At 67.7% G+C, this 27,826-nt stretch overlaps 3 protein-coding genes across 5 annotated transcripts in view; all 3 read left to right on the forward strand.

Annotated features, from left to right (window-relative positions):
- SKIC2 (SKI2 subunit of superkiller complex) overlaps positions 1-7,255 on the forward strand; it is a 28,031-nt gene extending 20,776 nt beyond the window's left edge. Inside the window, exons 20-26 of the mRNA XM_086870686.1 lie at positions 828-954; positions 1,907-2,147; positions 2,882-3,001; positions 3,401-3,511; positions 4,696-4,917; positions 5,851-5,991; positions 7,026-7,255. Coding sequence (XP_086726812.1) covers positions 828-954; positions 1,907-2,147; positions 2,882-3,001; positions 3,401-3,511; positions 4,696-4,917; positions 5,851-5,991; positions 7,026-7,226 — 1,163 coding nt within the window. The 3' untranslated portion in view covers positions 7,227-7,255. The remainder of the gene's footprint in view (positions 1-827; positions 955-1,906; positions 2,148-2,881; positions 3,002-3,400; positions 3,512-4,695; positions 4,918-5,850; positions 5,992-7,025) is intronic.
- A 282-nt stretch (positions 7,256-7,537) lies between these two features.
- WHR1 (winged helix repair factor 1) lies at positions 7,538-16,361 on the forward strand. Of its 2 annotated transcripts, none has more exons than XM_086870801.1 (7): positions 7,538-8,670; positions 9,534-9,679; positions 10,375-10,470; positions 12,180-12,316; positions 13,554-13,691; positions 15,246-15,393; positions 16,079-16,361. In XM_086870801.1, exons 1-7 carry the CDS (start codon positions 8,577-8,579, stop codon positions 16,304-16,306), a joined length of 987 nt encoding a protein of 328 aa, XP_086726927.1. In that variant the 5' UTR covers positions 7,538-8,576; the 3' UTR covers positions 16,307-16,361. The 2 variants fall into 2 exon arrangements, with proteins under 2 accessions (XP_086726927.1, XP_086726928.1); XM_086870802.1 differs by having other exon boundaries at positions 13,594-13,691.
- A 1,070-nt stretch (positions 16,362-17,431) lies between these two features.
- On the forward strand, positions 17,432-27,525 carry NEU1 (neuraminidase 1). Of its 2 annotated transcripts, none has more exons than XM_086870799.1 (6): positions 17,432-17,557; positions 18,318-18,510; positions 21,779-22,038; positions 24,038-24,217; positions 25,739-25,958; positions 27,265-27,525. In XM_086870799.1, exons 1-6 carry the CDS (start codon positions 17,486-17,488, stop codon positions 27,483-27,485), a joined length of 1,146 nt encoding a protein of 381 aa, XP_086726925.1. In that variant the 5' UTR covers positions 17,432-17,485; the 3' UTR covers positions 27,486-27,525. The 2 variants fall into 2 exon arrangements, with proteins under 2 accessions (XP_086726925.1, XP_086726924.1); XM_086870798.1 differs by having other exon boundaries at positions 17,433-17,557; positions 24,035-24,217.
- Positions 27,526-27,826: the final 301 nt, after the last annotated feature.

Here is a 27,826-nt window from a genome sequence, read left to right on the forward strand (position 1 = left end):
CCCCCGTGATGGATTTGGGGGGGTCTGGGGGTCCCCCGTGATGGATTTGGGGGGGTCTGGGGGGTCTGGGGGTCCCCCGTGATGGATTTGGGGGGGTTTGGGGGGTCTGGGGGGGTCTGGGGGTTCCCCATGATGGATTTGGGGGGGTCTGGGGGGATCTGGGGGTCCCCCGTGATGGATTTGGGGGGGTCTGGGGGGGTCTGGGGGGTCTGGGGGGGTCTGGGGGTCCCCCATGATGGATTTGGGGGGGTCTGGGGGGGTTTGGGGGGGTCTGGGGGGTCTGGGGGTTCCCCGTGATGGATTTGGGGGGGTCTGGGGGGGTCTGGGGGTCCCCCGTGATGGATTTGGGGGGGTTTGGGGGGGTCTGGGGGTCCCCCGTGATGGATTTGGGGGGTTTGGGGGGGTCCTGAGCCTCTTCTGGGGAGGGGTCTTGGGGTAATTCAGGGGGATTTGGGGAGGGGTCCCCAATTCCTGGGTCATTTTTGGGGGGGATTGGGGGTCCCTGGGTCCCTTTTGGGGTCCCTGAGGAGGATTTGGGGGGGGGTCCCCAATTCCTGGGTCCCTTTTGGGGTCCCTGAGGGGGATTTCGGGAGGGGTCCCCAATTCCTGGGTCCCTTTTGGGGTCCCTAAGGGGGATTTGGGGAGGGGTCCCCAATTCTTGGGTCCCTTTTGGGGTCCCTGAAGGTTTTGGGGGGGGGGTCCTGAGAGATTTGGGGGTCTCTGGGTCCCTTTTGGGGTCCCTGAGGGGGATTTGGGGGGGGTCCTGAGAGATTTGGGGGTCTCTGGGTCCCTTTTGGGGTCCCTGAAGGTTTTGGGGTCCCCCCCAGGCCCCCCCGGGCACTCCCTGGAGCAGCTGCGCCCCGAGGACATCGTGGGGGTCACGGCCAAGACCCTGAGGGTGAACCCCGAAATTCTGCTGCAGGAGCTGCGGCCCCCCAAGGGAGCCCGGCCCCGGTGAGGGGTCCTGGGGGGTCCTGGGGGGGATTTGGGGGGGATTTGGGGGTCCTGGGGGGGATTTGGGGGGTCCTGGGGGGGACTTGGGGGGGATTTGGGGGTCCTGGGGGGATTTGGGGGGTCCTGGGGGGGACTTGGGGGGGGATTTGGGGGGTCCTGGGGGGGATTTGGGGGTCCTGGGGGGGAATTGGGGGGGATTTGGGGGTCCTGGGGGGTTTGGGGGGGGATTTGGGGGGTCCTGGGGGGTCCTTGGGGGGATTCGGGGGGTCCTGGGGGGGATTTGGGGGGGGATTTGGGGGGTCCTGGGGGGGATTTGGGGGGGGATTTGGGGGTCCTGGGGGGTCCTGGGGGGGATTTGGGGGGTCCTGGGGGGGATTTGGGGGGGATTTGGGGGTCCTGGGGGGGATTTGGGGGGTCCTGAGGGGGATTTGGGGGTCCTGGGGGGTCCTGGGGGGGATTTGGGGGGTCCTGGGGGGGATTTGGGGGGGGGATTTAGGGGTCCTGGGGGGGATTTGGGGGGGATTTGGGGGGGATTTGGGGGTCCTGGGGGGGATTTGGGGGTCCTGGGGGGTCCTGGGGGGGATTTGGGGAATCTCAGGGGGTCTGGCAGTGGTTTTGGGTCTCTCCCCACAGATTTGGGGTCTCCCCACAGATTTGGGGTCTCTCTGTGGTTTTTGGGGTCTCTGTGGTTTTTGGGGTCTCTGTGGTTTTTGGGGTCTCTGTGGTTTTTGGGGTCTCTCTCTGTGGTTTTTGGGGTCTCTGTGGTTTTTGGGTCTCTCCCCACAGATTTGGGGTCTCTCCCCACAGATTTTTGGGGTCTCTCTCTGTGGTTTTTGGGGTCTCTCCCCACAGATTTTTGGGGTCTCTGTGGTTTTTGGGGTCTCTGTGGTTTTTGGGGTCTCTCCCCCCAGATTTAAAATCTCTCCCCATTTTTGTGTCCCCCCCTCCCCAGCTCTCCCCCCCGGGCGGGGGTCTCAGCTCAGCCCTGCAGGAGCTGCTGCGGCTGGCGGGGGGCTGTGCCCGGGAGGGTGGGGGGCTGCCCCTGCTGGAGGCCCTGGGGTCTCGGGGGGCCGGGACCCCTCGGCGCTGGCGGCGGCGGCCGAGCTGCGGAGCCTGGCGGGGGTCCTGAGGGGGGCTCGGTGCGCTCGGAGCCCCCGATTCGCCCGCCAGGTACAGAACGGGGGTCCTGGGGGGTCCTGGGGGGGTCCTGGGGGGGGTTTTGGGGGGTCCTGGGGGGGTCCTGGGGAGGGTCCTGGGGGTCCTGGAGGGTCCTGGGGGGTCCTGGGGGGGTTTTGGGGGGGGTCCTGGGGGTCCCTGGAGGGTCCTGGGGGGGTTTTGGGGAGTCCTGGGGGGTCCTGGGGGGTCCTGAGGGGGGCTCGGTGCGCTCGGAGCCCCCGATTCGCCCACCAGGTACAGAACGGGGGTCCTGGGGGGGTCCTGGGGGGGTCCTGAGGGGGTCCTGGGGGGTCCTGGGGGGTCCTGGGGGGGTCCTGGGGGGGTCCTGAGGGGGGCTCGGTGCGCTCGGAGCCCCCGCTTCGCCCGCCAGGTACAGGGTGGGGGTCCTGGGGGGGCTTTTGGGGGGTCCTGGGGGGGTCCTGGGGGGGTCCTGGGGGGGTTTTGGGGGGTCCTGAGGGGGTTTTGGGGGGTCCTGGGGGGTCCTGGGGGGGTCCTGGGGGGGTCCTGGGGGTCCTGAGGGGTCCTGAGGGGGTCCTGGGGGGGTTTTGGGGGTTCCTGGGGGGGTCCTGAGGGGGTTTGGGGGGTCCTGGGGGGGTTTTGGGGGGGTCCTGGGGGGGTCCTGGGGGGGTCCTGAGGGGGGCTCGGTGCGCTCGGAGCCCCCGATTCGCCCACCAGGTACAGGGTGGGGGTCCTGGGGGGGCTTTTGGGGGGTCCTGGGGTGTCCTGGGGGGTCCTGAAGGGTCTGGGGGGGTCCTGGGGGGTCCTGGGGGGTCCTGGGGGGGTCCTGGGGGGTCCTGGGGGGGTCCTGGGGGGTCCTGGGGGGGTCCTGAGGGGGGCTCGGTGCGCTCGGAGCCCCCGATTCGCCCGCCAGGTACAGGGTGGGGGTCCTGGGGGGGCTTTTGGGGGGTCCTGAGGGGGTTTTGGGGGGTCCTGGGGGGTCCTGGGGGGGTTTTGGGGGGTCCTGGGGGAGTCCTGGGGGGGTTTTGGGGGGTCCTGGGGGGGTCCTGGGGGGTCCTGAGGGGGTTTTGGGGAGTACTGGGGGGTCCTGGGGGTGTTTTGGGGGGTCCTGAGGGGGTCCTGAGGGGTCCTGGGGGGGTTTTGGGGGGTCCTGGGGGGGTCCTGCGGGGTCCTGGGGGGTTCTGGGGGGTCCTGGGGGGGTCCTGGGGGGTCCTGAGGGTGTTTTGGGGGGTCCTGAGGGGGGTCCTGGGGGTGTTTTGGGGGGTCCTGGGTGTGCTGGGGACCCCCTGAGCCCTCCCCACGCCCCCCCCAGTACGCCCGGTTTGCGGCCAGGCAGGAGCTGCTGGAGCAGCTGGAGGAGCTGCAGTTCCAGCTGTCGGATCAGTCCCTGCTGCTGCTGCCCGAGTACCACCAGCGGCTGGAGGTGAGACCCCCGGGACCCCCGGGACCCCCAGAGACCCCCCCAAAACCCCCCGGGACCCCCAAACCCCCCCCATCCCCCTGGGACCCCCCAAACCCCGCCAGGACCCCCCAAAATCCCCCCCTGTCAGCCCCAAACCCCTGCTGCTGCTGCCCGAGTACCACCAGCGGCTGGAGGTGAGACCCCCGGGACCCCCCAAAACCCCCCCAAAACCCCCCCAAAACCCCCCGGGACCCCCAAACCCCCCCCATCCCCCTGGGACCCCCCAAAATCCCCCCCCGTGAGCCCCAAATCCCTGCTGCTGCTGCTGCCCGAGTATCACCAGCGGCTGGAGGTGAGACCCCCGGGACCCCCGGGACCCCCCAAACCTCCCTGAGACCCCCCTGGGACCCCCCAAACCCCGCCAGGACCCCCCAAACCCCACCAGGACCCCCCAAATCCCCCCTGTGAGCCCCAAATCGCCGCTGCTGCTGCCCGAGTGCCACCGGGGCGTGGACATGGGGACCTCCCCTGGGTCCTGTGAGCCCTGAGTGACCCCTGGGTGACCCCTGAGTGACCCCATGACCCCTGAGTGACCCCTGAGTGACCCTGGGTGACCCCTGAGTGACCCCTGAGTGACCCCTGAGTGACCCTGAGTGACCCCATGACCCCTGAGTGACCCTGAGTGACCCCTGAATGACCCCGTGACCCCTGAATGACCCCTGAGTGACCCCTGAGTGACCCTGAGTGACCCCATGACCCCTGAGTGACCCTGAGTGATCCTGAGTGACCCCATGACCCCTGAGTGACCCCTGAGTGACCCCATGACCCCCGTGTGACCCCTGAATGACCCCCCAGGTTCTCACGGAGCTGGGTTACATCTCGGGGGGCGCGGTGGCGCTGGGGGGCCGCGTGTGACCCCATGACCCCTGAGTGACCCCGTGACCCCTCTGTGACCCCTGAATGACCCCCCCAGGTCCTGTCGGAGCTGGGGTACATCTCGGGGGGCGCGGTGGCGCTGGGGGGCTGCGTGTGACCCCTGAGTGACCCCTGAGTGACCCCTGAGTGACCCCTGAGTGACCCCTGAATGACCCCCAGGTTCTCACGGAGCTCGGTTACATCTCGGGGGGCGCGGTGGCGCTGGGGGGCCGCGTGTGACCCCTGAGTGACCCCGTGACCCCCGTGTGACCCCTGTGTGACCCCCCCAGGTCCTGTCCGAGCTGGGTTACATCTCGGGGGGCGCGGTGGCGCTGGGGGGCCGCGTGGCGGCGCTGCTGAGCACGGAGCAGCTGGTGCTGACGGAGCTGCTGCTGGGGAACGTCCTGGCCCCGCTGCGGCCCGAGGAGAGCGTGGCCCTGCTCTCCTGCCTCGTCACCCCCGGCCGCAGCGGCCACCCCCCGCCCCAGGGGCTGCCCCCCGCCCTGGAGGAGGTGAGGGGAGGGGGGCTGGGGGGGTCTGGGGTCTCTGGGAGGTGAGGGGGAGGGGGGTTTGGGGGGTCTGGGGGGGTTTGGGGGAGTCTGGGGTCTCTCAGGGGTGAGGGGGAGGGGATTTGGGTGGTCTGGGGGGTGACGGGAGGGGGTTTTGGGGGGGTCTGGGGGGGATTTGGGGGGTCTCAGGGGTGAGGGGAGGGGATTTGGGGAGTCTGGGGTCTCTGGGAGGTGAGGGGGAGGGGGGTTTGGGGGGTCTGGGGGGGATTTTGGGGGGTCTGGGTGGGGTTTGGGGTCTCTCAGGGGTGAGGGGAGGGGGGTTTGGGGGAGTCTGGGGGGGTTTGGGGGGATCTGGGGGGGCTTTGGGGAGTCTGGGGGGGTCTGGGGTCTCTCAAGGGTGAGGGGAGGGGGGTTTGGGGGGGTCTGGGGGGGGTTTGGGGGAGTCTGGGGTCTCTCAGGGGTGAGGGGGAGGGGGTTTGGGGGTCTGGGGTCTCTCAGGGGTGAGGGGGAGGGGGTTTGGGGGGTCTGGGGGGGATTTTGGGGGGTCTGGGGGGGATTTGGGGTCTCTCAGGGGTGAGGGGAGGGGGGTTTGGGGGGTCTGGGGGGTCTGGGAGGTGAGGGGGAGGGGGTTTGGGGGGTCTGGGGTCTCTGGGAGGTGAGGGGGAGGGGATTTGGGGGGGTCTGGGTGGGGTTTGGGGTCTCTGGGGTCTCTCAGGGGTCCCTGATGAGCCCTCCCAGGCCCTGCAGCGCCTGCAGGGGGGTTTTGGGGCGCAGGGTTTGGGTCTGGGGGCTCACTGGGGGGGCTCAGGGTTTGGGTCTGGGGGCTCAGGGGGTCTCTCTGGACCCCTCCCCAGGCCCTGCAGCGCCTGCAGGGGGGTTTTGGGGCTCAGGGTTTGGGTCTGGGGGCTCAGGGGGTCTCTCTGGACCCCTCCCCAGGCCCTGCAGCGCCTGCAGGCCGTCGCCGCCCGCGTCGGCCGCCTGGAGCAGCAGCACGGCCTCGGGCCCGGCCCCGACGACTTCGTGGCCCAGTTCGGCCTCAGCCTGGTCCAGGTGGTCTACGAGTGGGCCAGGGGCATGGTGAGACCCCCGGGACCCCCCAAAAATACCCTGGGACCCCCAAAATACCCTGGGACCCCCCGGGACCCCCAAAAATACCCTGGGACCCCCCAAAAATACCCTGGGACCCCCAAAAATACCCTGGGACCCCCCAAAAATACCCTGGGACCCCCCTGGGACCCCCAAAAATACTCCAGGACACCCCTGGGTCACTTTGGGACGCTCTGGGTCACCCCTGGGACACTCTGGACCACTCTGGGACACTTTGGGCCACCCTTGGGACCCCCTGGGCCACCCCTGGGTCCCTCTGGGACATCCTGGGCCACCCTTGGGACACTCTGGAACACCCTTGAGACCCCCTGGGCCACTGTGGACCACTCTGGGACACTTTGGGCCACCCTTGGGACCCCCTGGGCCACCCTTGGGACCCCCTGGGACCCCCTGGGCCACCCCTGGCTCCCTCTGGGCCACCCTGGGTCACTCTGGGCCACCCTTGAGACCCCCTGGGCCACCCCTGGCTCCCTCTGGGACCCCCTGGGCCACCCCGAACACCCCTGGGCCACCTTTGGGACCCCCTGGGCCACTCTGGACCACTCTGGGACACTTTGGGACACCCTTGAGACCCCCTGGGCCACCCTGGGTCCCTCTGGGCCACCCTGGGTCACTCTGGGCCACCCTTGGGACCCCCTGGGACCCCCTGGGCCACCCCAGGGTCACCCCTGGGCCACCCCTGGGCCACCCTTGGGTCCCTCTGGGCCACCCTGGGTCACTCTGGGCCACCCTTGAGACCCCCTGGGCCACCCCTGGCTCCCTCTGGGACCCCCTGGGCCACCCCGAACACCCCTGGGCCACCTTTGGGACCCCCTGGGCCACCCTTGGGACCCCCTGGGCCACTCTGGACCACTCTGGGACACTTTGGGACACCCTTGAGACCCCCTGGGCCACCCCTGGGCCACCCTTGGGACCCCCTGGGACCCCCTGGGCCACCCCTGGGCCACCCCCCCCCGCCCCCGATCTCCCCCCTGAGCCGTGCCGTTCCCCCGGCGCCGCCGCAGCCGTTTGCGGAGATCGCGCGGCTGGCGCCGGTGCAGGAGGGGACGGTGGTGCGGGCGATCCAGCGGCTGGAGGAGCTGCTGCGCGAGCTGCGCCAGGCCGCGCGCGTCGTGGGCGACCCCGCCCTGGCCGCCAAGATGGAGGCGGCCGCCGCCATGATCAAGCGCGACATCGTCTTCGCCGCCAGCCTGTACACGCAATAAAGGGACCCGAGCGTCCCGTCCCCCCCCCCGTTCCGCGGGTCCGTGTGGTTCGTTCCGTTCACCCCCGCTCTGCTCTCGAGTGGTTCAGTCCATTCACCCCATTGGTTAAACCCCCTTGGCTCCTCCCCCCGTTCGCTCCCTGTGGTTCTGTCCGATTCCCCCCCCCGGTCTCGAGTGGTTCAGTCCGTCCATCCCATTGGTTAAACCCTGTTTCCCCCACCCCGTTCGCTCTCTGTGGTTCGTTCCGTTCGCCCCCCCCCGCCCCGCTCTGCTCTCGAGTGGTTCAGTCCGTCCATCCCATTGGTTAAACCCCCTTCGCTCCCCCCCGTTCGCTCTCTGTGGTTCGTTCCGTTCACCCCCGCTCTGCTCTCGAGTGGTTCAGTCCATTCATCCCATTGGTTAAACCCCCTTGGCTCCTCCCCCCGTTTGCTCCCCATGGTTCGTTCCGTTCGCCCCCCCCCGGTCTCGAGTGGTTCAGTCCGTCCATCCCATTGGTTAAACCCCCTTGGCTCCTCCCCCATTGGTTCCCTGTGGTTCTGTTCGATCCCCCCCCGCTCTTGAGTGGTTCAGTCCATTCCTCCCATTGGTTAAACCCCCTTGGCTCCTCCCCCCATTCGCTCCCTGTGGTTCGTTCCGTTCCCCCCCTGCTGCTCTCGAGTGGTTCAGTCCGTCCATCCCATTGGTTAAACCCTGTTTCCCCCCCCGTTCGCTCTCTGTGGTTCGTTCCGTTCACCCCCGCTCTGCTCTCGAGTGGTTCAGTCCATTCACCCCATTGGTTAAACCCCCTTCGTTCCCCCCCGTTCGCTCCCTGTGGTTCGTTCCGTTCCCCCCCTGCTGCTCTCGAGTGGTTCAGTCCATTCATCCCATTGGTTAAACCCCCTTGGCTCCTCCCCCCGTTCACTCCCCATGGTTCGTTCCGTTCGCCCCCCCCGGTCTCGAGTGGTTCAGTCCGTCCATCCCATTGGTTAAACCCTGTTTCCCCCCCCGTTCGCTCTCTGTGGTTCGTTCCGTTCACCCCTGCTGCTCTCGAGTGGTTCAGTCCATTCACCCCATTGGTTAAACCCCCTTGGCTCCTCCCCCCGTTCGCTCCCCGTGGTTCGTTCCGTCCCCCCCCATTCTCCACATGGTTTCGTCCCTCAGTTCCGCCCCCCCCGGCTCCCAACGGTTCGGTCCCGCCGTTCCCGCGTCATCACCGCGCGCCGCTCTGTGACGTCACTGTCCCCCGCGCGGCGTCGCGCCGCAGTGACGTCATCACCGCGCGCCCGCCCAGCGCTGGCGGCGCCGTTCCCGGGGGGCCGCGGAGCCCCCCCCAAAACCCCCCCGAGCCCCCCCAAACCCCCCCAGCCCCTCATGAGCCGCCGCCGCCGCCTCGGGGACGCCACCGGAGCCCTCGGGGCCAAACGGCGCCGGCCGGAGCTGCCGGGAGAGGAACCGAGAGCCGACGGTACCGGGGGCAGCGGGGGGGAACCGGGGGCTGAGGGGAACCGGGGGTCCCGGGGGGTCCCGGGGGGGTTCTGGGGGTTCCCGTGGGGGTCCGGGGGGGTTCTGGGGGGGTCCCGGAGGGTCCCGGGGGGGTTGGGGGGGTTCCCGTGGGGGTCCTGGAGGTCCCGGGGGGGTTCTGGGGGTGTTCGGGGGGGGTCCCGGTGGTCCCCTGGAGGTCCCGGGGTTGTTCTGGGGGTCCCGGGGGGGTTCTGGGGGTTCCCGTGGGGGTCCCGGGGGGATCCCAGGGTCCGGGGGGGGTTCTGGGGGTCTCGGGGGGGTTCCGGGGTTGTTCCCGGCTTGTTCCCGGTGGTCCCGGGGGTGTTCTGGGGGTGGTCCCGGGGGTCCTGGGGTGTTCCCGGTGGTCCCGGGGGTGTTCCCGGTGGTCCCGGGGATGTTCTGGGGGTGGTCCCGGGGGTCCCGGGGTGTTCCCGGGTTGTTCTCGGTGGTCCCCGGTTGTTCCCGGTGGTCCCGGGGGTGTTCCCGGTGGTCCCGGGGGTGTTCTGGGGTTGTTCCCGGTTGTTCCCGGTGGTCCCGGGGGTGTTCCCGGGGGTCCCGGGGGTGTTCTGGGGGTGTTCCCGGGTGGTCCCGGTGTTCCCGGGTGGTCCTGGTGTTCCCGGGGTGTTCCCGGGGGTCCCGGGGGTGTTCCCGGTGGTCCCGGGGGTGTTCTGGGGGTGTTCCCGGGTGGTCCCGGTGTTCCCGGGGGTGTTCCCGGTGGTCCCGGGTTGTTTCCGGTGGTCCCGGAGGTGTTCTGGGGGTGTTCCCGGTGGTCCCGGGGGTGTTCCCGGGGTGTTCCCGGGGGTCCCAGGGCTCCCCCGCCGCCCCCAGGCAGTCCCGGCGCGGTTGAAGCCGCTCTCGGGGCCGTGGCCGCGCTCTTCCCCCGCCGCCTGTTCGGGGACGCGCTGCCCCCGCTGGTGCTGCGCCATCAGCTCTACGCCCTGCTCAGCGACCGGACAGCCGTGGACCGGCACCTGGTGAGCACCGGGACCCCCCGGGACCCCCAAAAACCTCCCCGGGACCCCCAAAAACCCCCCGGGACCCACAAAAACCTCTCCGGGACCCCCAAAAACCTCCCCGGGACCCCCCCCGGGACCCCCAAAACTGCCCCGGGACCCCCAAAAACCCCCCGGGACCCCCAGAAACCTCCCCGGGACCCCCAAAAACCCCCCGGGACCCCCCCCGGGACCCCCAAACCCTCCCCGGGACCCCCAAAAACCTCCCTGGGACCCCCAAAAACCCCCCCGGGACCCCCAAAAACCCCCCCGGGACCCCCAAAAACCTCCCCGGGACCCCCAAAAACCTCCCCGGGACCCCCAAAAACCCCCCCGGGACCCCCAAAAACCCCCCCGGGACCCCCAAAAACCTCCCCGGGACCCCCAAAACCCTCCCCGGGACCCCCAAAACCCTCCCCGGGACCCCCAAAACCCTCCCCGGGACCCCCAAAAACCCCCCGGGACCCCTCTGGGACCCCCTGGGACCCCAAAACCTCCACAGGACCCCCCTGGAAACGCCTGGGACCCCTCCAGGACCCCCTGGGACCCCTCCAGGACCCCCCCGGGACCCCAAAACCTCCCCGGGACCCCTCCAGAGACCCCTCAAGACCCCCCCGGCCTCCCCAGGACCCCCCAGAACTCCCCCGGACCCCCCCAAACCCCCTCTGCCCCCCCAGAACCGGCTCCGTGACGAGGGCCGGCTCCGGTTCCTGCACCTGGGGCTGGGCCCCGACACGCTGGGCGTGGTCAGCCTGGAGCTGTACCGGGAGAAGGTACCGGAAACACCCCCTGACCCCTGGGGGACCCCTGGGTGACCCTGAGTGACCCCTGTGACCCCTGAGTGACCCCTGGGTGTGATCCCTGAGTGACAGCAGTGACCCTGAGTGACCCCTGAGTGACCCCAATGACCCCTGAGTGACCCCGGTGACCCCTGGGTGACTCTGGGTGACCCCTGAGGGACCCTGAGTGACCCCTGAGGGACCCCAGTGACCCCCGGGTGACCCCTGGGTGACCCTGAGTGACCTCTGGGTGACCCCAGTGTGACCCCTCAGTGACCCCTGGGTCACCCCAGTGACCCCTGAGTGACCCCTGAGTGACCCCAATGACCCCTGAGTGACCCCTGAGTGACCCCAGTGACCCTGAGTGACCCCTGAGTGACCCCTGAGTGACCCCTGGGTAACCCTGGGTGACCCCTGGGTGACCCCTGAGTGACCCCTGGGTGACCCCTGAGTGACCCCTGAGTGACCCTGGTGACCCCTGAGTGACCCCTGAGTGACCCCTGCTGACCCCTGGGTGACCCCAGTGACCCCTGAGTGACCCCTGAGTGACCCCTGGGTGACCCTGAGTGACCCCTGGGTGACCCTGAGTGACCCCTGGTGACCCCTGAGTGACCCCTGGTGACCCCTGAGTGACCCCTGGGTGACCCCTGGGTGACCCCTGAGTGACCCCTGAGTGACCCCAGTGACCCTGAGTGACCCCTGGGTGACCCTGAGTGACCCCAGTGACCCTGAGTGACCCCTGGTGACCCCTGAGTGACCCCTGAGTGACCCCTGAGTGACCCCAATGACCCCTGAGTGACCCCTGAGTGACCCCTGAGGGGCCCCAGTGACCCTGAGTGACCCCTGAGTGACCCTGTGTGACCCCTCAGTGACCCCTCAGTGACCCCTCAGTGACCCCAATGACCCCTGAGTGACCCCTGTGACCCCTGGGTGACCCCTGGTGACCCCTGAGTGACCCCTGGGTGACCCTGAGTGACCCCAATGACCCCTGAGTGACCCCAGTGACCCTGAGTGACCCCTGAGTGACCCCTGGGTGACCCCTGTGACCCCTGAGTGACCCCTGCTGACCCCTGAGTGACCCCAGTGACCCCTGAGTGACCTCTGGGTGACCCCTGAGTGACCCCTGAGTGACCCTGAGTGACCCTGAGTGACCCCTGGGTGACCCCTGAGGGACCCCAGTGACCCCCTCGTGACCCCTGAGTGACCCCTCGTGACCCCTGGGTGACCCCAGTGACCCTGAGTGACCCCTGGATGTGATCCCTGGATGACCCCTGAGTGACCCCTGAGTGACCCCGGTGACCCCTGAGTGACCCCTGAGTGACCCCAATGACCCCTGGGTGACCCCAGTGACCCCTGCTGACCCCTGGGTGACCCCAATGACCCCTGAGTGACCCCCTGAGAGACCCCAGTGACCCCTCGTGACCCCTGGTGACCCCTGAGTGACCCCTGGTGACCCCTGAGTGACCCCTGAGTGACCCCTGAGTGACCCCAGTGACCCCTGAGTGACCCCTGAGTGACCCTGAGTGACCCCTGTGACTCCTGAGTGACCCCTGGATGACCCCAGTGACCCTGAGTGACCCCTGAGAGACCCCAGTGACCCCTCGTGACCCCTGAGTGACCCCAATGACCCCTGACTGACCCATGAGTGACCCAAATGACCCCTGAGTGACCCCAGTGACCCCTGTGACCCCGGTGCCCCCCAGGCGCTGGCGGCCGTGGCCGGGACCCCCCGGGAGGGGCTCGTCCGGCGCTTCCTGGACGTGGCCGTGGCCGCGACCCCCGAGCTGAGCCTGGAGCAGCGGCGGATGCAGGAGCTGGGCTTTGGGGACCGGGATGTGACGTAAGGGACACCTGGGGACACCTGAGACACCTGGGGACAGCTGGGGACACACCTGGGGACACCAAAAACACACCTGAGACACACCTGGGGACACACCTGGGACACCTGGGGACACCTGGGGACACCAAAAACACACCTGAGACACACCTGGGGACACACCTGGGGACACCTGAGACACCTGGGGACAGCTGGGGACACCTGAGGACACCTGGGGATACCTGGAACACACCTGGGACACACCTGGGGACACCTGGAACACACCTGGGGACACCTGGGGACACACCTGGGGACACCTGGGACACACCTGGGGACACCTGGGACACACCTGGGGACACCTGGGACACACCTGGGGACACCTGGGACACCTGGGGACACACCTGGGCACACCTGGGGACACCTGGGACACACCTGGGGACACCTGGGACACCTGGGACACACCTGGGGACACCTGGGGACATCCAGGGACACCTGGAGACACCAAAAACACACCTGGGGACACCTGAGATACACCTGGGACACCTGGGACACACCTGGGGACACCTGGGGACACCTGGGACACACCTGGGGACACCTGGGACACACCTGAGACACACCTGGGGACACTTGGGGACACCTGGGGACAGCTGGGGACACCTGGGGACAGCCCAGGGTGGGATTTGGGACCCCCAGGATGGCTCTGGGGGGCTCTGGTGGCCCCAGCCGGGCTCTGGTGGCCACAGCCGGGCTCTGGTGGCCACGGCCGGGCTCTGGTGGCCCCCGCAGGGCTCTGGTGGCCACAGCCGGGCTCTGGTGGCCCCAGCCGGGCTCTGGTGGCCACAGCCGGGCTCTGGTGGCCCCAGCCGGGCTCTGGTGGCCCCGCAGGGCTCTGGTGGCCACAGCCGGGCTCTGGTGGCCCCAGCCGGGCTCTGGTGGCCCCAGCCGGGCTCTGGTGGCCCCCGCAGGGCTCTGGTGGCCACGGCCGGGCTCTGGTGGCCCCGCAGGGCTCTGGTGGCCCCAGCCGGGCTCTGGTGGCCCCAGCCGGGCTCTGGTGGCCCCCGCAGGGCTCTGGTGGCCACGGCCGGGCTCTGGTGGCCCCGCAGGGCTCTGGTGGCCCCAGCAGGGCTCTGGTGGCCACAGCCGGGCTCTGGTGGCCCCAGCCGGGCTCTGGTGGCCACAGCCGGGCTCTGGTGGCCCCGCAGGGCTCTGGTGGCCCCAGCCGGGCTCTGGTGGCCACAGCCGGGCTCTGGTGGCCCCGCAGGGCTCTGGTGGCCCCAGCCGGGCTCTGGTGGCCCCCGCAGGGCTCTGGTGGCCGCGGGGCTCCTGACCGTGCGCGACGCCGGGAGTTGGTGGCTGGCGGTGCCGGGAGCCGGGCGCTTCCTGCGGGCTCTGCTGCGCGGTGAGGGCCGAGCCCCGGCCCGGGGGCACCCCTGGGACCCCCTGGGACCTCCTGGGAACCCTTGGGAACCCCTGGGACCCCCCTGAACCCCCCTGAGAGCCCCCTGAGCCCCCTGGGACCCCCTGGGACCCCCTGGGACCACCTGGGAACCCCTGGGACCCCTTGGGACCCCCTGGGAACCCCTGGGACCCCCCTGAGAGCCCCTGGGACCCCCTGGGAACCCCCTGGGACCCCCTGGGACCCCCTGAAACCTCCTGGGACCCCTGGGAACCCCTGGGACCCCCCTGGGAACCCCTGGGAACCCCCTGAACCCCCCCGAGACCCCTTGGGACCCCCCTGAACCCCCCTGGGACCCCCTGGGACCCCCCTGGGAACCCCCTGAAGCCCCTTGAGACCCCCTTGAACCCCCCTGGGAACCCCTGGGACCCCCCTGGGACCCCCTGAGACCCCTGAACACCCCTGGGAACCCCTGGGACCCCCTGGGACCACCTGGGACCCCCCTGAGACCCCCCTGGGACCCCCTGAAACCTCCTGGGAACCCCTGAGACCCTCCTGGGAACCCCTGAGACCCTCCTGGGACCCCCTGGGACCCCCCTGAACCCCCCTGAGAGCCCCCGGGACCCCCCTGGGAACCCCTGGGACCCCCTGGGACCCCCCTGGGACCCCCATGAGACCCCCTCGGACCCCCCTGGGACCCCCTGAGACCCCCCTGGGACCCCTTGGGACCCCCTGAGACCCCCTGGGACCCCTTGGGACCCCCCCGGGACCCCCCTGGGACCCCCTAATCCCCCCCCACCCCCCCTGACGTCACGGTCCCCAGGCCCAGGGGCGCCCCCCGAGCCCCCAAACCCCCCCTGGGACCCCCCAATTCCCCCCCCACCCCCTCTGACGTCACTGTCCCCAGGCCCAGGGGCAGCCCCCAATCCCCCCAAACCCCCCCCAAAGCCCCCCCCCGTTGCTGACGTCACTGTCCCCAGGCCGGCGGGTGTCCCCCGAGCCCACCCAATCCCCCTGAACCCCCCCCAAACCCCAAACCCCCTCTGACGTCACCATCCCCAGGCCCAGGGGCGCCCCCCAATCCCCCTGAACCCCCCCCGGGACCCCCCCTCTGACGTCACTGTCCCCAGGCCCAGGGGCGCCCCCCAAAGCCCCCCCAATCCCCCTGAACCCCCCCCGAACCCCCCCCCCCCTTGCTGACGTCACTGTCCCCAGGCCCAGGGGCAGCCCCCAATCCCCCCGAACCCCCCCCGGGACCCCCCCCCTGACGTCACCGTCCCCAGGCCCAGGGGTGCCCCCCGAGCCCCCCGAAGCCCCCCTGAACCCCCCACAAAGCCCCCCACCCCTCTGACGTCACGGTCCCCAGGCCCAGGGGTGCCCCCCAAAGCCCCCCCAATCCCCCGAGCCCCCCCAATCCCCCCGAACCCCCCCCAATCCCAATCCCCACCCCCTCTGACGTCACGGTCCCCAGGCCCAGAGGCCCAGGGGCACCCCCCGAGCCCCCCCAATCCCCCTGAACCCCCCCCGGGACCCCCCCTCTGACGTCACCGTCCCCAGGCCGGCGGGCGCTGCTGGCGCTGGTCCGGCGCTCCCGGCACCGCGAGGTTCCCCTGCGGGAGCTGCAGGGGGGGAGAGCCCCCCCGGGGGCCGGGCTGGGGGTCCCGTTCCTGCTGCACGACCTGCTGGGGGAGCAGAGACTGCTCAGGTACCCCTCTGACCCCCCTGTGACCCCCCTGTGACCCCTGAGTGACCCCCCTGTGACCCCTGACCCCTGAGTGACCCCTGAGTGACCCCCCCGGGGGCCGGGCTGGGGGTCCCGTTCCTGCTGCACGACCTGCTGGGGGACCAGAGACTGCTCAGGTACTGACCCTGTGACCCCTGAGTGACCCCTGAGTGACCCCTGACCCCTGTGTGACCCCTGAGTGACTCCTGTGTGACCCCTGACCTCCCTGTGTGACCCCTCTGACCTCTGAGTGACCCCTGAGTGACCCCAGTGACCCCTGAGTGACCCCTGTGTGACCCCTGACCTCCCTGTGTGACCCCTCTGACCTCTGAGTGACCCCTGAGTGACCCCTGAGTGACCCCTGAGTGACCCCTGACCTCCCTGTGTGACCCCTGAGTGACCCCTGTGTGACCCCTGACCTCCCTGAGTGACCCCTGGGTGACCCCTGACCTCCCTGTGTGACCCCTCTGACCCCTGAGTGACCCCCGGGTGACCCCTGAGTGACCCCTGAGTGACCCCCGGGTGACCCCTGAGTGACCCCTGAGTGACCCCTGGGTGACCCCTGAGCTCCCTGTATGACCCCTCTGACCTCTGAGTGACCCCTCTGACCCCTGAGTGACCCCTGAGTGACCCCTGGGTGACCCCTGGGTGACCTCTGACCCCGCAGTGTCCCCACGCCCGCCGGGCCCCTGCTGCGTTTGGCCGATTCCTGACCCGGAAGTTCCGGAACCTTCCAGAGGATTCTTCAAATCCCCGCCCCCGGAATTCCCGCGGGGGCGTGGCCTCGGTGCCTTTAATTAAATTAAATGTTAATTACCCGCTCCGGGCCCCGCCCCCTCCGCGTTTGGCCCCGCCCACTGCGGATGGGGGAGGGGCGATTGGGGGGCGGGGCTGAGTGCAATAAAAATAATAAAAAATAAAACAATAAAACCAATAAAAAAATAATAAAAGCAATGAAAATTAAGAAAAACAACGAAAAATGATAGAAACAATAAAAATAATGAAAACAATAAATAATAAGAAGAATCAAAGCAATAAAACAATGAAAACTATAAAAAAACAATAAAAACCACAATAAAGACAAACAATAAAAATAATAAAAACAATTGAAAACAATGAAAATAATAAAAAAAATGAAAAAACAGTGAAAACAATAAAAAAACAATAAAAACTATTTAAAAAACAATAAAAACTATTTAAAAACCAATAAAAACTATTTAAAAACCAATAAAAACTATTTTAAAAATAATAAAAACTATTTAAAAACCAATAAAAACTATTTAAAAATAATAAAAACTATTTAAAAACCAATAAAAACTATTTAAAAAACAATGAAAAATATAAAAAAACCAATAAAAACCAGTAAAAAAGCCAAATGAAAACAATAAAAAACAGTAAAAAAACAATAAAACAGTTAAAAAACAGTGAAAAAAATATAACAAAAACAATAAAATCAATTAAAAAACCAAAGAAAACTGTAAGAAAAAAAAAAAAGCAATAAAAAACACAATAAAAGCACAATGAAAACCCAATGAAAACGATAAAAAAACCAATAAAAAACACTAAAAACACTAAAAAACAATTAAAAACAGTAAAAACAAGGAATAAAAACCAATAAAAACACAATAAAATCAATAAAAAACACAATAACACAATAAAAACAATATAAACCACGATAAAAACAATTAAAAACTAATAAAAACACAATAAAAGCAATTAAAAACCAATAAAAACACAATAAAACCAATTAAAAACCAATAAAAACACAATAAAAACCAATAAAAATGAAATAAAAACAATTAAAACACAATAAAAACACAATAAAAACACAATAAAACCAATTAAAAACCAATAAAAACACAATAAAACCAATAAAAACACAATAAAACCACAATAAAAACAATTAAAAACCAATAAAAACCCAAACTCGCCGATTCTGCCCCTGCGGGCCCCACCCCGCGCTGCCGTTGCCGCTTTAAGGCCGTGCCTCCACCGCCGTCGCCGCTTTAAGGGCAGGCCCCGCCCCCTGGGCACGTGACGCGCGGCGCTTCCGGTGTCTCTTAAAGGGGCCGCGATGTTGGCGCTGCCGCCGCTGCTGCTGCTCGCCCTGGGCGCGGCCGCGCGCTGGGTCCCGACCCCCGAGACGGTACCGGGACCCCCCCGGGACCCCCCGGGACCCCCCGGGACCGCCCCAACCCCCCCCGGCACCGGAGGTGTCTCCGGGAACCGCTCGGGGCTTCCGTTAGGGGCCCCCTCCCCCACACCGAAAGCGGTGACAACCGGCGGGGACCCCCAAGGACCCCCCAGGGACCCCCCGGGGACCGCCAAGGACCCTCTGAGACCCCCCAGGGACCCTCTGAGACCCCCCAGGGACCCTCTGAGACCCCCCCGGGACCCTCTGAGACCCCTCGGGACCCTCTGGGACCCCCCAGGGATCGCCAGGGACCCCTAGGGACCCCCCAGGACCCAACTGAACCCCCCTGGACTCCCCCAGGACCCCTCAGGACCCCCCAGAACCCCTCAGGACCCCCCAGGACCCCCCCAGAACCCCTCAGGACCCTCCCAAGACCCCCCAGGACTCCCCAGGACCCCCCTGAGCCCGCCCAGGTCCCCCCCTAAACCCCCCAGGACCCCCCTGGGACCCCACAGGACCCCCCCAGGACCCCCCTGAGCCCCCCAGGACCCCCCCCCAGCCCCCCTGAGCCCCTCCCCGCTGTCGGCAGGTGCGGCCGCGGCTGCTGCGGGAGCAGGTGCTGTGGGTGACCCCCCTAAACCCCCCCCACGACCCCCCTGAGCCCCCCCAGGACCCCCCCAGGACTCCCTGAACCCCCCAGGACCCCCCAGGACCCCCCTGAGCCCCCCAGGACCCCCCAGGACCCCCCTGAGCCCCTCCCCGCTGTCGGCAGGTGCGGCCGCGGCTGCTGCGGGAGCAGGTGCTGTGGGTGAGCGGCGGGGGTCGCGGGGGGGTCCACACGTTCCGGGTGCCGCTGCTGGCCGCGACCCCCGGGGGGGCCCTGCTGGCCTGCGCCGAGGGCCGCAAGCGCTCGGCCTCCGACGTGGGGGCCAAAATCATCGCCTGCCGCCGCTCCCCCGACCGAGGTGGGCTGGAAATGGGGCTGGGGGCCATGGGGGGGAATGGAAATGGGGCTGGGGGCCATGGAAATGGGGCTGGGGGCCAAAATCATCGCCTGCCGCCGCTCCCCCGACCGAGGTGGGCTGGAAATGGGGCTGGGGGCCACGGGAATGGGGCTGGGGGTGATGGGGAGGGGGCTGGGGGCCTTGGAAATGGGGCTGGGGGCCATGGGAATGGGGCTGGGGGCCATGGGGAGGGGGCTGGGGGCCATGGAAATGGGGCTGGGGGCGGTGGAAATGGGGCTGGGGGCCAAAATCATCGCCTGCCGCCGCTCCCCCGACGGAGGTGGGCTGGAAATGGGGCTGGGGGCCATGGGGAGGGGGCTGGGGGCCATGGGGAGGGGGCTGGGGGCGGTGGAAATGGGGCTGGGGGTGATGGGGATGGGGGGGGATGGAAATGGGGCTGGAAATGGGGCTGGGGGCGATGGGGCGGGCTGGGGGCCATGGGGAGGGGCTGAAATGGGGCTGGGGGCCATGGGAGGGGATGGGGCTGGGATGGGATGGGGCTGGGGGCCATGGGGGGGGATGGAAATGGGGCTGGGGGCCATGGAAATGGGGCTGGGGGCGATGGGGAGGGGTGAAATGGGGCTGGGGGCGATGGGGGGGGATGGAAATGGGGCTGGGGGCGATGGGAATGAGGCTGGGGGCCATGGGGAGGGGTGAAATGGGGCTGGGGGCCATGGGGAGGGGCTGAAATGGGGCTGGGGGCCATGGGGAGGGGCTGAAATGGGGCTGGGGGCCATGGGGAGGGGCTGAAATGGGGCTGGGGGCCATGGGGAGGGGCTGAAATGGGGCTGGGGGCCATGGGGAGGGGTGAAATGGGGCTGGGGGCCATGGGGAGGGGTGAAATGGGGCTGGGGGCCATGGGGAGGGGCTGAAATGGGGCTGGGGGCCATGGGGAGGGGTGAAATGGGGCTGGGGGCCATGGGGAGGGGCTGAAATGGGGCTGGGGGCCATGGGGAGGGGCTGAAATGGGGCTGGGGGCCATGGGGAGGGGTGAAATGGGGCTGGGGGCCATGGGGAGGGTCTCGGAGGGGTTCGGGGTGGGGGTCCCTGCTCTGGGCTGGGCTCTCAGGGGGTCCCCCCCGCGTGTCCCCCTCCCCCATCCAGGTGTGTCCCCCCTCCCCCTCCCCCTCCCCAGGTGTCACCTGTGGTCCCCCCGCGTGTCCCCCTCCCCCATCCAGATGTGTCCCCTCCCCCATCCAGGTGTGATTTGGGGTCCCCCCTCCCCCTCCCCAGGTGTGACCCCGTGTCCCCTCCCCCCGCAGGTGCCACCTGGGGTCCCCCCTCCCCCATCCAGGTGTGATTTGGGGTCCCCCCTCCCCCTCCCCAGGTGTCACCTCCTGTCCCCTCCCCCCGCAGGTGCCACCTGGGGTCCCCCCGCGTGTCCCCCTCCCCCATCCAGGTGTGACCCCATGTCCCCCTCCCCCTCCCCAGGTGTCACCTGGGGTCCCCCCGCGTGTCCCCCTCCCCCATCCAGGTGTGTCCCCTCCCCCCGCAGGTGCCACCTGGGGTCTCCCCTCCCCCTCCCCAGGTGTGACCCGGTGTCCCCTCCCCCCGCAGGTGCCACCTGGGGTCCCCCCGCGTATCCCCCTCCCCCATCCAGGTGTGATTTGGGGTCCCCCCTCCCCCATCCAGGTGTGACCCCGTGTCCCCCTCCCCCATCCAGATGTGTCCCCTCCCCCATCCAGGTGTGATTTGGGGTCCCCCCTCCCCCTCCCCAGGTGTCACCTCCTGTCCCCTCCCCCCGCAGGTGCCACCTGGTGTCCCCCTCCCCCATCCAGGTGTGACCCCGTGTCCCCTCCCCCACCCAGGTGTCACCTGTGGTCCCCCCGCGTGTCCCCCTCCCCCATCCAGGTGTGTCCCCTCCCCCACCCAGGTGTCACCTGTCCCTTCCCCCCGCAGGTGCCACCTGGGGTCCCCCCTCCCCCATCCAGGTGTGATTTGGGGTCCCCCCTCCCCCATCCAGGTGTGACCCGGTGTCCCCTCCCCCCGCAGGTGTCACCTCCTGTCCCCTCCCCCCGCAGGTGCCACCTGGGGTCCCCCTCCCCCATCCAGGTGTGTCCCCTCCCCCACCCAGGTGTGACCCCGTGTCCCCTCCCCCCGCAGGTGCCACCTGGGGTCCCCCCGCGTGTCCCCTCCCCCCGCAGGTGTCACCTCCTGTCCCCTCCCCCCGCAGGTGTCACCTCCTGTCCCCTCTCCCCGCAGGTGCCACCTGGGGTCCCCCCGCGTGTCCCCACTCCCCCCTCCAGGTGTGACCCCGTGTCCCCCCCTCCCCAGGTGTGTCCCCTCCCCCTCCCCAGGTGTCACCTCCTGTCCCCTCCCCCCGCAGGTGTCACCTGGGGTCCCCCCGCGTGTCCCCCTCCCCCACCCAGGTGTGACCCCGTGTCCCCTCCCCCATCCAGGTGTGACCCCGTGTCCCCTCCCCCTCCCCAGGTGTGACCCCGTGTCCCCTCCCCCCGCAGGTGCCACCTGGGGTCCCCCCTCCCCCACCCAGGTGTCACCTCCTGTCCCCTCCCCCCGCAGGTGCCACCTGGGGTCCCCCCTCCCCCATCCAGGTGTGTCCCCTCCCCCACCCAGGTGTGACCCCGTGTCCCCTCCCCCCGCAGGTGCCACCTGGGGTCCCCCCGCGTGTCCCCCTCCCCCATCCAGGTGTGATTTGGGGTCCCCCCTCCCCCTCCCCAGGTGTCACCTCCTGTCCCCTCCCCCCGCAGGTGCCACCTGGGGTCCCCCTCCCCCATCCAGGTGTGACCCCATGTCCCCCTCCCCCTCCCCAGGTGTCACCTGTGGTCCCCCCGCGTGTCCCCCTCCCCCATCCAGGTGTGTCCCCTCCCCCACCCAGGTGTGACCCGGTGTCCCCTCCCCCACCCAGGTGTCACCTCCTGTCCCCTCCCCCCGCAGGTGCCACCTGGGGTCCCCCCTCCCCCTCCAGGTGTGACCCCGTGTCCCCCCCTCCCCAGGTGTGTCCCCTCCCCCACCCAGGTGTGACCCCGTGTCCCCTCCCCCCGCAGGTGCCACCTGGGGTCCCCCCTCCCCCATCCAGGTGTGACCCCGTGTCCCCTCCCCCCGCAGGTGTCACCTGGGGTCCCCCCGCGTGTCCCCCTCCCCCATCCAGGTGTGACCCCGTGTCCCCTCCCCCTCCCCAGGTGTGACCCGGTGTCCCCTCCCCCCGCAGGTGCCACCTGGGGTCCCCCTCCCCCACCCAGGTGTCACCTCCTGTCCCCTCCCCCCGCAGGTGCCACCTGGGGTCCCACGGAGGTGGCGGCGGATGACGGCTGGGGGGGGGATGGGCTGAACCTGGGGGCGCTGGCGGTGGCGGGGGGGGAGGTGCTGCTGCTGTTCGCCCGCTGCGCCCACCCCCCCAATTCCTGCGGCCCCCCCAGCACCCTCCTGCTGCGCTCGCGGGACGGGGGGCGCTCCTGGGACCCCCCCCAGAACCTCTCCCACCTCCTGCACGGGGAGGTGTTCGCCCCCGGGCCCGGCTCCGGCATCCAGGTGGGGTTCGGGGGGGTTCGGGAGGGGTTCGGGGGGGTTCGGGAGGGGTTCGGGGGGGTTTGGGGGGGTCTGAGCCCCCTCCCCTGGGTTCGAGGGGGGTTTTGGGGGGGGTTCGGGGGGGTTCGGGAGGGGTTTGGGGGGGTTCGGGGGGGGTTCGGAGGGGTTCGGGAGGGGTTTGGGGGGGTTCGGGAGGGGTTCGGGGGGGTTCGGGAGGAGTTCGGGGGGGTTCGGGGGGGTTCGGGAGGGGTTCGGAGGGGTTCGGGGGGGTTCGGGAGGGGTCTGAGCCCCCTCCCCAGAGCTCGGGAGGAGTTCGGGGGGGGTTCGGGGGGCTTCGGGCGGGGTTCGGGAGGGGTTTGGGGGGGTTCGGGAGGGGTTCGGGAGGGTTCGGGGGGGGTTCGGGTGGGGTTCGGGGGAGGTTTGGGTGGGTTCGGGCGGGGTTCGGGAGGGGTTTGGGGGGGTTCGGGAGGGGTTCGGGGGGATTCGGGGGGGTTCGGGGGGGTTCGGAAGGGGTTTGGAAGGGTTTGGGGTGGTTCGGGAGGGGTTCGGGAGGGGTTTGGGAGAGGTTTGAGGGGGTTCGGGAGGGGTTCGGGGAGGTTCGGGAGGGGTTCGGGGGGGTTCGGGAGAGGTTCGGGGGGGTTCGGAGGGGGTTCGAGAGGGGTTTGGAGGGGTCTGAGCCCCCTCCCCCGGGCTCTGGGGGGGTTTTGGGGTGGGTTCGGGGGGGTTCGGGGGGTTTGGGGGGGTTCGGGAGGGTTCGGGGGGGTTCTGGAGGGTTCGGGGGGGTTCGGGAGGGGTCCGGAGGGGTTCGGGAGGGTTTGGGGGGGATTCGGGAGGGGTTCGGGGGGGGTTCGGGAGGGTTTGGGGGGGTTTGGGGGGGTCTGAGCCCCCTCCCCTGGGTTCGAGGGGGGTTTTGGGGGGGGTTCGGGAGGGGTTCGAGGGGGTTCGGGGGGGTTCGGAGCGGTTCGGAGGGGTTCGGGGGGGTTTGGAGGGTTTTGGGGGAGGTTCGGGAGGGTTCGGGAGGGTTCGGGAGGGTTCGGGAGGGTTCGGAGGGGGTTCGGGGGGCTCTGAGCCCCCTCCCCCGGGCTCAGGGGAGGTTCGGGAGGGTTCGGGGGGGTTCGGGAGGGTCTGAGCCCCCTCCCCCAGGTTCGGGGCTGGGTTCGGGCTGGGTTCGGGGATTTGAGGGGTGGGTTCGGGGCTGGGCTCGGGGGTCCCAGCGGTGTCTGACGCCCCCTCCCCAGAAGCAGCGGGAGCCGTTCCGGGGCCGGGGGTTTCGGGGTGGGTTCGGGGTGGGTTCGGGGATTTGAGGGGTGGGCTCGGGGCTGGGTTCGGGGGTTTGAGGGGTGGGCTCGGGGGTCCCAGCGGTGTCTGACGCCCCCTCCCCAGAAGCAGCGGGAGCCGTTCCGGGTTCGGGGTGGGTTCGGGGCTGGGCTCGGGGGGGTTCGGGGGTTCGGGGCTGGGTTCGGGGATTTGAGGGGTGGGCTCGGGTGGGTTCGGGGTGGGTTCGGGGGTCCCAGCGGGTTGTGACGCCCCCTCCCCAGAAGCAGCGGGAGCCGTTCCGGGGCCGGGCTGGGCTCGGGGGGGGTTCGGGGATTTGAGGGGTGGGTTCGGGGCTGGGTTCGGGCTGGGCTCGGGGTGGGTTCGGGGATTTGAGGGGTGGGCTCGGGGGTCCCAGCGGGTTGTGACGCCCCCTCCCCAGAAGCAGCGGGAGCCGTTCCGGGGCCGGGCTGGGCTCGGGGATTTGAGGGGTGGGCTCGGGCTGGGTTCGGGTGGGTTCGGGGCTGGGCTCGGGGGTCCCAGCGGTTTTGACGCCCCCTCCCCAGAAGCAGCGGGAGCCGTTCCGGGGCCGGGGGTTTCGGGCTGGGTTCAGGGCTGGGTTCGGGGCTGGGTTCGGGGCTGGGCTCGGGGTGGGTTCGGGGGTTTGAGGGGTGGGTTCGGGTGGGCTCAGGGATTTGAGGGGTGGGCTCGGGGGTCCCAGCGGGTTGTGACGCCCCCTCCCCAGAAGCAGCGGGAGCCGTTCCGGGGCCGGCTGCTGTTCTGCGGGCACGGCTCGCTGGAGCGGGACGGGGTCTCGCTGCTGCTCAGCGATGACGGCGGCCGCAGCTGGCGCCGGGGGGGGGTCCTGCCCGCCATCCCCTTCGGAGCCCCCCGGCGCCCCCGAGACTTCACCCCCGACGAGTGCCAGGTGCCGAGACCCCTCCCCGCTCACCCCTCGGCTTTTGGGGAGGGGTCCCGTGTTGATTTGTGTCCCCTCCCCGTTCATTCCCTGGTTTTGGGGAGGGGTCCCCCTGCTTTTCCCCCCCGTTTCTCATTTTGGGGAGGGGTCCCGCACTGATTTGTGTCTCCCCCTGTTTATTCTGTCTCTCTATTTCTGGGGAGGGGTCTCTACTGCATTTTCCCCCCGTTTCTCATTTTGGGGAGGGGTCCCGCATTGATTTGTGGCCCCTCCTTGTTTCTCTCTCTCATTTTGGGGAGGGGGTCCCACACTGATTTACTCCTCCCCCCATTTTTCTTTCATTTTGGGGAGGGGTCCCCTCTGTTTTCCCCCCATTTATTCTCATTTTGGGGAGGGGTCTCCCCATTTTTTTCCCTCATTTTGAGGAGGGGTCTCCCCATGTCCCCCCCAATTTTTCTCTCATCTTGAGGAGGGGTCTCCCCGTTTCCCCCCCATTTATTCTCTCATTTTGGGGAGGGGTCCCCCCGTTTTTTTCTCTCATTTTGAGGAGGGGTCTCCCCGTGTCCCCCCCATTTATTCTCATTTTGAGGAGGGGTCTCCCCGTTTTTTTCCCTCATTTTGAGGAGGGGTCTCCCCGTTTTTTTCCCTCATTTTGAGGAGGGGTCTCCCCGTTTTTTTCCCTCATTTTGGGGAGGGGTCCCCCCATTTTTTTCCCTCATTTTGAGGAAGGGTCTCCCCATTTATTCTCTCATTTTGGGGAGGGATCTCCCCGTTTTTTCCCTCATTTTGAGGAGGGGTCTTCCCATTTATTCTCATTTTGAGGAGGGGTCTCCCCGTTTCCCCCCCATTTTTTCTCTCATTTTGAGGAGGGGTCCCCCCATTTATTCTCTCATTTTGGGGAGGGGTCTCCCCGTTTTTTCCCTCATTTTGAGGAGGGGTCTCCCCATTTTTTTCCCTCACTTTGAGGAGGGGTCTCCCCGTTTTGTTCTCTCATGTTGGGGAGGGGTCTCCCCATTTATTCTCATTTTGAGGAGGGGTCTCCCCATGTCCCCCCCATTTATTCTCATTTTGAGGAGGGGTCTCCCCATTTATTCTCTCATTTTGAGGAGGGGTCTCCCCGTTTCCCCCCCATTTTTTTCCCTCATTTTGAGGAGGGGTCTCCCCATTTTTTTCCCTCATTTTGAGGAGGGGTCTCCCCGTTTCCCCCCCATTTTTTCCCTCATTTTGAGGAGGGGTCTCCCCGTTTTGTTCCCTCATTTTGAGGAGGGGTCTCCCCATTTATTCTCATTTTGAGGAGGGGTCTCCCCGTTTTTTTCCCTCATTTTGAGGAGGGGTCTCCCCATTTATTCTCATTTTGAGGAGGGGTCTCCCCGTTTTGTTCTCTCATTTTGAGGAGGGGTCTCCCCGTTTTTTTCCCTCATTTTGAGGAGGGGTCTCCCCATTTATTCTCATTTTGAGGAGGGGTCTCCCCGTTTCCCCCCCGTTTTTTTCCCTCATTTTGAGGAGGGGTCTCCCCTTTCCCCCCCCCAGCCCTACGAGCTTCCGGACGGTTCCATCGCCGTCAGCATCCGGAACCAGAACCAGTTCCGGTGCCGGTGCCGGATGGTGGCGCGGAGCTGGGACGGGGGCGAGACGCTGCCCCCGGCCGCCGTGACCTTTGACCCCGCGCTGCCCGACCCGGCCGTGGCCGCGGGGGCCACCGTGACCCGGGGGCTGCTGCTGTTCAGTAACCCCGCCCACGAGAGCCTGCGTGAGTCGGGGGACAGCGGGGGGACAGCGGGGGGACAGCGGGGACATTGGGGATATTGGGGGGATTGGGGACATTGGGGACATTGGGGACAGTGGGGACAGTGGGGACAGTGGGGGGGGTTGGGGACATTGGGGACATTGGGGACATTGGGGACATTGGGGGGACATTGGGGACATTGGGGGGGTTGGGGACATTGGGGGGGTTGGGGACATTGGGGGACATTGGGGACATTGGGGACATTGGGGGGGTTGGGGACATTGGGGGGGTTGGGGACATTGGGGACATTGGGGGACGTTGGGGGGATTGGGGACATTGGGGACATTGGGGACATCGGGGGACATTGGGGACATCGGGGGGACATTGGGGGGATTGGGGACATTGGGGGGATTGGGGACACTGGGGGGACATTGGGGACATTGGGGGACATTGGGGAACACTGGGGACATCGGGGGGACATTGGGGGGATTGGGGACATTGGGGACATTGGGGACATTGGGGACATTGGGGACATTGGGGGGATTGGGGACATTGGGGGGATTGGGGACATTGGGGGACATTGGGGGACATTGGGGACATTGGGGACATTGGGGACATTGGGGGATTGGGGACATTGGGGACATTGGGGGGATTGGGGGGGATTGGGGACATTGGGGACATTGGAGTGGACACTGGAGTGGACACTGATGGACACTGGGATGGACAGATGGACATGAGTGGACACTGGGGTGAACACTGGGGTGGACACTGATGGACACCGGGATGGACACTGGGGTTGGACAGATGGACACTGGGGATGGACAGATGGATACGGAGATGGACACTGGGATGGACACCGGGATGGACACTGATGGACACTGGGATGGACTGATGGACACTAGGGTGGACATTGGGATGGACATGAGTGGACATGGATGGACACTGGGATGGACAGATGGACACTGGGATGGACAGATGGACACTGGGGACGGACACTTGGATGGACACTGGGGTGGACAGATGGACACAAGTGGACACTGGAGTGGACACTGGGGTGGACACTGGGATGGACACGAGTGGACACTGGGACGGACACTGGATGGACTCTGGGTGGACAGATGGACACTGGGTGGACATTGGGATGGACATGAGTGGACACTGGGGTGGACACTGGGGTGGACACTGGGGTTCGTCTGTCCGGAGCTGTCCCAGCTCTGGGGGGGTCCCCAAGTCCCTCTTGGGGGGTTCAGGGGGCGGGGCTTTGCTTTAGGGGCGTGGTCATGATGGGCGTGTCCATTTGTGGGCGTGTCCCGACCGGCCCCGCCCCCAGGCGTGAACCTGACCCTGCGCTGGAGCTTCGACAACGGCACCACGTGGTGGGGGCGTGGCCTGCGCGTGTGGGCGGGGCCCAGCGGGTACTCGGCGCTGGCGGCCCCGCCCCCCGAGGACCAGGGCTCCGCCCCCCTGGTGTACCTGATCTACGAGAAGGGGCGGAGCCTCTCCACCGAGAGCGTCTCATTGGCCACCATCAGCCTGGCGGGAGATCCCTGACCCCGCCCCTTTCCGGGCGCGGAATAAACCCATTGGTTCACGTCCGCGTTTCGTCATCCTCGGGGGGGGGTGGGGGGCGTGGCCGGGCGCTGGCGGGAACCGTCGCCATGGCGACGCGGCGGGCGGGGATTCAGCCGGGGCTTTCCCCGAGGACCCCGGGGGCGGGGCTGTCCGCGGCGCCCGCCTGAGCGGAGGTTTGCGGGCGGCGGGAGGCGGGGGCGGCGGGGAGGGGCCGGCGGGAGCGGCGGGAGGACCGGGAGAGCCCCGGGAGAGCCTCGGGGGGAGCCCCGGGAGAGCCCCGGGAGAGCCTCGGGGGGAGCCCCGGGAGCGGCGGCGGGGGG

Source organism: Cyanistes caeruleus, chromosome 33, assembly GCF_971803275.1.
Source record: "Cyanistes caeruleus chromosome 33, bCyaCae1.hap1.1, whole genome shotgun sequence".
Taxonomy (NCBI): Eukaryota; Metazoa; Chordata; class Aves; order Passeriformes; family Paridae; genus Cyanistes; species Cyanistes caeruleus.